This window comes from Rutidosis leptorrhynchoides, chromosome 2 (assembly GCF_046630445.1).
Source record: "Rutidosis leptorrhynchoides isolate AG116_Rl617_1_P2 chromosome 2, CSIRO_AGI_Rlap_v1, whole genome shotgun sequence".
Taxonomy (NCBI): Eukaryota; Viridiplantae; Streptophyta; class Magnoliopsida; order Asterales; family Asteraceae; genus Rutidosis; species Rutidosis leptorrhynchoides.
Window position 1 is genome coordinate 156,394,170 of NC_092334.1, and position 8,596 is coordinate 156,402,765.

The 8,596-nt window shown below is 34.2% G+C and overlaps 2 protein-coding genes and 1 long non-coding RNA gene across 6 annotated transcripts; all 3 read right to left on the reverse strand.

Annotated features, from left to right (window-relative positions):
• Positions 1–3,040: 3,040 nt before the first annotated feature.
• LOC139888378 (F-box/kelch-repeat protein At3g06240-like) lies at positions 3,041–4,586 on the reverse strand. The gene is made up of 3 exons (XM_071871385.1): positions 3,923–4,586; positions 3,593–3,679; positions 3,041–3,045 (listed from the first exon to the last, which is right to left on the reverse strand). Exons 1-3 carry the CDS (start codon positions 4,584–4,586, stop codon positions 3,041–3,043), a joined length of 756 nt encoding a protein of 251 aa, XP_071727486.1.
• Positions 4,587–4,654: 68 nt separating this feature from the next.
• LOC139888379 (putative F-box protein At3g52320) lies at positions 4,655–4,993 on the reverse strand. Its single transcript, XM_071871386.1, has one exon. The coding sequence runs from the start codon at positions 4,991–4,993 to the stop codon at positions 4,655–4,657; it is 339 nt and encodes a 112-aa protein (XP_071727487.1).
• Positions 4,994–5,482: 489 nt separating this feature from the next.
• On the reverse strand, positions 5,483–8,342 carry LOC139891527 (uncharacterized). Of its 4 annotated transcripts, XR_011773694.1 has the most exons (5): positions 8,145–8,342; positions 7,727–7,776; positions 7,481–7,608; positions 6,997–7,104; positions 5,483–6,182 (listed from the first exon to the last, which is right to left on the reverse strand). It is a non-coding gene; the product is annotated as an uncharacterized lncRNA (long non-coding RNA). The 4 variants fall into 4 exon arrangements; XR_011773691.1 differs by having other exon boundaries at positions 7,481–7,776; XR_011773692.1 differs by having other exon boundaries at positions 7,481–7,844.
• Between the last annotated feature and the right edge of the window lie 254 nt (positions 8,343–8,596).

An 8,596-nucleotide genomic window follows, 5' to 3' on the forward strand; every position in this document is an offset into this window, starting at 1 on the left:
CTATAACATAGAACCTATACGCCTTGGAATGTTCAACATATCCAATAAATATGCAATCTATACCTCTTTCACCCAAACTTTTCTTATTGGGATCAGGCAGTCTTACAACAGCCCTACAACCCCATACCCGAAGATAGTTCAAGTTAGGTTTTCTTTTATTTCAAAGTTCATAAGGTGTAATCTTGTTCCTTTTGTTAGGAACTCTATTAAGCAAATAACAAGCTGTTAATATAGCTTCTCCCCAAAATCCCTTACTTAAACCCGAATAGGATAACATGGAATTAACCGTCTCTTTAAGGACCCTATTTTTCCTCTCAGATATACCATTTTGTTGCAGAGTATAAGGAGCTGTGGTCTCATGGATAATACCAACGGATTGGAAATACAATTGGTCAATGTATTCACCTCCCCTATCCGTTCTAAGTCTTTTAATCAATGCCTTTTGTTGTAATTCTACTTCAGTTTTAAATATTTTAAATTTATCTAATGCTTCATTCTTAGTATGTAACAAATAAACATAGCAAAACCTAGAAGCATCATCAATAAAAGTCACAAAATATTTCTTGTTCCCTAAAGTAGGAGTTGCATGCAAATTACATAAATCACTATGTATTAATTCCAAAATCTCAGTATCACGATGTATATTTTGAAAAGGTTTCTTAGTGATCTTTGTCAACATACACGTTTTACACTTTTCATTGTTCATATCAAAGGCCGGTATTAATCCATCTTTAGACATATCTTGCATTCTTTTAAAGTGTACATGTCCTAGTCTAGCATGCCAAAGAATAGAATTATTTATGCTAGTAGTAGACATACAAGCAATATCAACACTTACATGTTCAATGTTTAGTCTAAACATTCCATTACTCAAATAACCAAATCCAACAAATAAACCATTTTTAGATAGAACAAACTTGTGAGATTCAATAACTTGCTTGTAACCACAATTATTCAACATACTACTTGAAACCAAATTTTTCCTAATTTGTGGTACATGTAAAACATTAAACAAAGAAACAATCTTTCCAGAACTAAAACTTAAATCCACACGACCACGTCCATGAATAGAGGCTGTTGACTCATTTCCCATATGAAGAATTGATCCATCAGTCACCGACTCGTAAGTCTTGAACCAACATCTATCCTTAAATACATGAATAGTAGCTCCAGAGTCAACCCACCACGCAACATCATCATCCTGCACAAAACAAATCTCAGATATATACGAAACATAATAATTCTTAATTGAATTATTAAATATATTCTGACCTTTCGGGACTTGGTTGTTCGAACCATTGCCCGAACCATTTGTGCTAGATCCCTTAGCATTGTTAGTGCCAAAAATAACCTTGCAATCCCTCTTCAAGTGTCCAGATTTACCACACTTCCAACAAGTCAATTTAGACTTCTTATTAGGATCAACTTTGTTATTACCTTGATGTTTACGTTTTCCCTTTTTGTCATTATTACTAGTGAACTTTTTATGTTCCACCATATTGACAATAGACGTACCAGCAACTTCGTTGCTCTTTGGCTTGTCATTATCCTGCAACCTGAGGAATTCCTCAATACGCAGATGACTACCCAACTCAACAAGAGTTAACTCCTCCTTCTTATGTTTCAAAGAATGTTTAAATTCTTTCCAAGATGGAGGTAGTTTATCAATTATGCTTGAGACTTGAATAGACTCATTCATGTTCATCTTATGTTGTGTGAATTGACCAAGTATACGAATGAGCTCATTGTATTGTTCCAAGACCGGTCTAGAATCGACCATCTTGTAATTATTTACTCACAAGGAACTTTTTACTAGAAGCATCCTCAGACATATACTTGGTTTCTAAACAGTCCCATAGTTCTTTAGCAGATTCAACATTTAGGTAAATATCAAAAAGGGAATCAGCCATACCATTGAGGATTAAACCTCTAGCGATGTAGTCATCGTTCTCCCACTTGAACCTTTTCCGAATTTGTTCAACAGTGGCATCATCACCATGATCTTCAGGAATTGGTGTGCTGAGTACGTACACCACACTCATGCTGCTTAGAAAGAAGTGCATCTTCTTTTGCCATCTCCTAAAATCAATTCCCTCAAACTTATCAAGTTTAGAGAAATTCGCCGTCATGTGTTTCATCGTAGCCGCCATCGATTATAACAAATAATTACTTTCGATTGTTGGAGGTTTTATTGAAATTTCGTGTAGGGTAAAATAATCGATAGCCGGATAAATCACTGAATCGTGGTATCACTTTCCGAAAGTAATTATTCGACCCTTATTGCCTGGGTTACACGAATATCACTTTGGGATAAGACAGAGATTAGTTCTTGTTATTGGCAGTAAACAAGAACTCTTTTGCATAAGAGTATTAAGGTGTTTTTGTATCTATTTTTTCTCATGAATGATAGTCCTTATTTATAGGCACCCAAAAACAAGTATTATTCCACGATGGAGATGTTTCACTATCTAATTTCCTTTTCAAATCTAAAATAAATCTTTTTCATAAAGTTGTTTGTTTTATTTCCAACAACCAAATCAAGGAAATCGATTAAATCATTTTCATAAAATTCAATTTCCTTTTCAAATCTAAAACAAATCCTTTTCATAAAGTTGTTTGTTTTATTTCCAACAACCAAATCAAGAAAATCGATTAAATCCTTTTCATAAAGTTGTTTGTTTTATTTCTACGATGGAGATGTTTCACCTAGTGCAGAAATAATACTTCCGTAATCACTCAAATTTGTGATAATGGAAAACCACTTTCGGGTCCGGATAATCTATCACTTAATGGGTATACACTCCGTACCTCCTAACCCATTTACAAGTGTAAATTAAATCCCTCAATTACACTAAATTTCCAACATTCCTAAACTCTTCCTAAAGTTCCAAGTAATCTTCAGCAATTTTTTTATACATTTCCAAACTATCAAAACGTGACTTTTTCCGCCATGGATGGATGTTTAATTCAACTCTTGGCCTCTCTAATACACTTGTACGGTAAGACCTACTTTTCCAAAGCAAACTAAATAAAATAATACTCATACTGAGCAAACATAATTTCATGAGTACTACATACATAACAAAAAGGAAACCTATTTAATAAACTAAACAACAACAACAACAACAACAAAACCCAATACCACATGAGTGGTGTATGGAAGAGGTGAGATGTCCTCTATCCGAGAATAAAGACAAGTCATTTCTCCACCCACAGTGAAAAACAGTCTCATAAGTAGAGAAAGTCATCCTTCTCTTTATTCGACGGATAAAAAGATTGCTTCCGAGAGGACCTCCGACCTTTAAGTAAGAAAAATTTTTTTTTTTTGAAAAAATAAAATAAAAATACAAAATAAAAGTAATAATAGACGCCATGAAAATGGTAGAATCAAATTTACATGGGTTTTAAATCGTGCCTGAAATTTAATCCAGGCTCTAAGAGTCAGTCAAGTCGCCAATAAATCGACGATTGTTGTCGATTATTTAATAAACTACTAAGAAGAAAACAGACATCACCACCACCACAAAAGCTTAGTTTTAGATATAGAATGGTATGAAAGTAAAATAAGAAATGAACATAACTTTGCATGTACACTTTAAGTGATGCCCACAAAATGACTCCACAATATCTTCCATTTTTCCAATAGGATTCAAAATAACACCAGCATCATCATCATCATCTATTCAAGAAACAAAAAAGACATGTTACATTCCTCAACATTGTTAAAAGCATATTCAAGCTAGAGAAACATTAAAAATGGTACTATCTATGCCACAGTCATAAATTGGTTCAACAGTCGATGCCACTCATAAAACCACAAGGAATAAACTTCACTACATAAAGAGAAAATACTCTTACCTTAGGAACTTGTGAACACACTCCGACTCAAAGTTTTGGAGTTTAACAAAGCTTGGATGGTAACTGATTGCATCCACATACGAAAACTGTGTCTCCTCAAATGTACGTGTATCAGGACGATATACCAACAGTTTCCCTTCACCATACATCATCAAAATACTTCCATCCTTCAAACTGCCCATTGGTGAACAGAGAATGTCATTTGATCCACGTACAATCGGGCTAATATTTTGATTGATCAACACTTCCTTTTGCCATGAGTTTTCAATACCGTATTCCTTCATCACCCAGATTGTAATTTCACAGGTTGTACGAGTATAATAAGAATAACATAAACAACCCTTTACAACTCCCAGTATCCGATTAGTGTATGTATTTTCATCTAAACTTACTGGAGGAGAGGGAAATAACTGAAATGTCTCGTTATCAATATTAAATGAACAAATATTTTCACTAGTATCTTCATAGTGACGAATATTCCAATGAACATGGTTATTCAAGAATGTTCCGTTAAGCCCATCAAGAGAATAAGTAAGGTGACCAAGAGAGAGATTTCTCCATTTTCTAGTGCCAATGGTGTAAATCTCGGCATGCAGCACACGTTTAGACAATCCAATATCTTGAAAAACCCTTATAACTTTGTATTCCTCAGTCAACGAACCGACTCCAAAACCATAAGAATTCACGATATTACCTTCTGTACTTTGTATCTGATTAGGAAGGATCATATATTCTCGAGTGATTGGATTACATATGTAAATCTTATCTCTTATGTAGTCATTACCAGATAAACATATCAAACCATTAACTGATCCCTCTGCAAACAGTTCAGCGTTTCGAAAAACGGGAGCAAGGTTGAGATCAAGAATTGTGATTGGGTCGTGGCGTAATGATTGCGCCCATTTTCATCTTGAATCTCTACCAACCTCAAAGATTTTGGGTTAACTGTAGGGTCCATAGTATACCCATCAAAAAGCATGAAACTTTCATCTGATTTAGCGAGTTGAAGATTGATAAAACGTGAGTCGGTGATAAGATTCAGCCAATCACGGCAAATGCATTTGCAGTGGACAATTGTTTTGACAGGAAGTCTAACAATAATCTCAACGATGTGATTATCTGATAAGTCTTGCATGGATGTATTGCTCTATTCTATCAACTAACATGGCTTCAAGATCTATTACGTGAACTTCGTGTTCCTGTTAAATCGGTTCCTACCTTATGGTGTGATAACCTTGGCGCTACGTATCTCTCAGCTAACCCAGTCTTTCATGCACGTACAAAACATGTAGAAGTTGATTTTCACTTTGTTCGAGAAAGAGTTGCTCAACAAAAACTTTCAGTTCAGTTTATAACTACTGATGATCAGATTGCTGATATCTTCACCAAGCCATTGTCCTCACCAAGATTTCTCCAGTTACGATCCAAGCTACAGGTTGTTACCCGTCCTTAGCTTGCGGGGGAATATTAGACAACTATAATTGTATAAGATTATACTCTAGTTATAGTATAGGGATATATTATGTAATTGTTCTTCGTATATAATGGAAGCTTATGTAGTGATATCAAATGTACCAGAACATACAAGTTCAATATCTCTCTTCCTCTATTCTATCAACTAATATCACCAATAACTGATTTCAAAAGTGAGCCTTTAGTTATTGATAAGTTTCTCTCATTTTCCATTTTTTTTTTTTTCGTTTTTCAGAATCAGAAGTGTTTTGTGTCTTTCGAAAACTAATAAAATTTCAGAAGGCAGAATTCAAATGTTTTCCAGAAAATTTAAAAGTAAACAAAAATTTTAGGTTTTTTTTTTTTTAATATATTTGTAGTGTAAACAGAAATTTTAGGGCTAATGTTATGAGAGCAAGTAAGATATGTTAAAAATATGATGATAAATGCGATTTAAACAGGACATGCAAAGTGACATGACAATTGATAAACAGCAACTTCAATCAAAACCCTAAATTCGAATAAAACAAAATCAAATCGAAATTAGAATGAAGATACGCTTAAATTTGACATATCTGGGAGAAGGGAGGATGTCTATGGTGGTTGGTATTTGACAGTCTTCGTGTTGATTTCACTTGAAATTGTATGTATTTCTTCTTTGTGTTTGTGTCTGCAACGGATACAGGTAGTAGTAGTACAAGGAATATGAAGTGCACGGGCATATGTTTAATGAAAATTAGTAAAACAAGTATGGTGGTGACCCGCGCGCTGCGGCGGGAAGGATCGTTCTTTAGAATATGATTTCACCCATTTAAGGTAACGTTCTTTAGAATATGATTGTTCTTTAGAATATGATTTCACCCGATTTTGACCTGCACAGTCAGCAACACATGTTTGAAAATGAACACATATAATTCAGTGAAAATCACATAATGAGTTGCATGGATGATTTGCAAATCAAGAAATTGGTTGCAGCTAAATAAATGTGTGTATTGCTGTAAGTGCAAAAAAGAGAGTTTTGTTTTCATAATCTACACTTGACACCAAATAGAAGCAAGCCTCTTTATTTACTGAGAATTTTGTTTTCCTCATCTACACTTGACATCATTTGCCTAAGGTGTGTATCTTTTCCTTCACTCAAGAACTTATAAAGTTAAGTAATATACTTTTAGATGGATTGTTTTATAACGCTAGCTGTTCAATATAATATTTTTAGCTCAAAGGTTGAAAGTTTAAATGGGTTGAAAGTTACCCAAAGTTTATTCATAATGCGCACAACCTTCTAAATAGTAAATATTCAAAGACTTAGATTATGTTGTACTAACTTTGCGTTTTAATCAGCTGATTATTCTACAAAAACATCCTACAATGCCACCTCTTCCCTATTCTGCCTTATTCAGTCCAGGTTGTTTTGAGCTTTTTTTGCATAATTTACTCATATATGTTATAGAATCTAGGGATGTACACTGGGATTTTGTGGACATAATCACATGGCCTATCTTTCTGCCTACTTATAAAATCTGGTGTCAATCATTCTCAGCTGAGGTTATTTAAGCGTCACATTCATAGCCACTAAGAATTTGTGAACGTTACAATATTGAAGTACATAACAGTCACAGTAAACATAATGCCCAAACCACACAACAGACACTAAAGTAATAAGCGAGTGTAATTGTAGTGGCGTACCTTTAGGTTCACGGCGAATAAATAACTTGCATAATGACTAAGACGCTCATTTGTGAACTGATGCTTCTAAAAACTCCGTAAATGAAGTAACTGAATTGACACTCGTGCCTGCAAATATTGCCCAAAAGTAATGTTAGGAAAAAAAAAAAAAAAAAAAAGATAGACTGGACAAAAATCTATTCTTTCGTTAAGAAGGGAACAATAGTTTAAAATTTATAGATTGAGATGTTTGTAATAAAACTTAAATATACAACAACTGTTGCACTCCATCCAAGTTAAAAAAACGTTCAAACGGCTACCAATAATTACCTATTTATGTATTGTTACCCAACCCAACCATTTTGCAACCACTTTTTAAAGGAGCCCTACCGGCAAAAATAGAATGATATTTGACTCATAATATAGAAAAATGAGATACATAACAACTAAGGGTCCACAAAGTATTTCTCTTTATGATTATTTACATGCTACAACGTATGCTTACATTAGTTCATTGACGTATTTCTGAATTTCTTGTTAGGTCACTCATTTATCCACTTGCACCAAAGATTAAATTGCTTCAATCGCTTCCATTATTATGTAACCAAATGATATTTTCGAAAATAATGAAGCCTGCAAAAAAAACAGCAGAAAGAAAATAGAAAAGGAAAGCTATGCACTAACCAACGTGCATTCAGTCAAAGAGACGTTATTATGAGATTTTTGTGGAAAAGTATTAAGTACAACTCACTTGCTTATAATAATATCACATGGAGGCCTACTTCTACGCTTTGTGGCAATCTGAAACGCCATATAAGTACGAAGAATATCACATATCTGTTTAGATTGAAGACACTAATGATCTATTTCTGCAAATACATTAACCACTAACGATCGATTTCAACTACATCTAACTGACTCTTTTCACACTTACCAAAATTCTTAATCATTCATGCCACATTAACCGATATCCTGGTCACAACACCCATGTAATCCAATGCTCCCTGACCACTTGACTACTCTTAACCATTGAGCAAATAAAATAATATTCTTACACCACATATTATGCACTAAGAGTTGATGAATGATTTCCCTTTAATTGATTTATCGGTGTTCAAAGACAGCAACAACAACATATAAAAAATAAAGATATAACAAAGAAGGTATACCTAATTTACACTTTTATGTGCCAAGCAAAAGCTGATGGAATCACACCTACAGCTGAAAAACAACAGTCGACGAAGAGTGAATGGATTCGACCGGGAAAAAATACGTATTTCGCCTTCTCAATGGGCCGGGAAAACGCCTCTTTCATCGTCTCTATCAGGAACAGTGGAGAAGGCGTGTGAAAAAATTCAAGAGATGGTCGCGTGGTTTGGTGAAGTAGATTAATTAAAGGGGTTGAGGCGTGAAAATCAGGGTTTGGAAGTAGACAGCAGTTGTTGGGTTTGAGTGGCTAGAAGCTTCATGAAGCAAAAAAGAAAATAGAAAGGTAGCACCATTCGACGGGAAGGTTCCAGGGCAAGTAAATTGACGAAAATACCCTTTCTCAACAAAATGATGATGTGAATAGTAAAACTATGTTCTCTATTTAATATATTTATATTTATAATATAATATA

Bases quoted from the DNA above. Each gene is read 5' to 3' on its own strand.
- LOC139888378 (XM_071871385.1), bottom strand. From the start codon at position 4,586: ATGATCCTTCCTAATCAGATACAAAGTACAGAAGGTAATATCGTGAAT. The intron at 3,680-3,922 runs GTTACCATCCAA...TTTCTTGAATAG, and splicing joins TTCGTATGTGGATGCAATCA to ATGATGATGATGATGCTGGT.
- LOC139888379 (XM_071871386.1), bottom strand. From the start codon at position 4,993: ATGCAAGACTTATCAGATAATCACATCGTTGAGATTATTGTTAGACTT.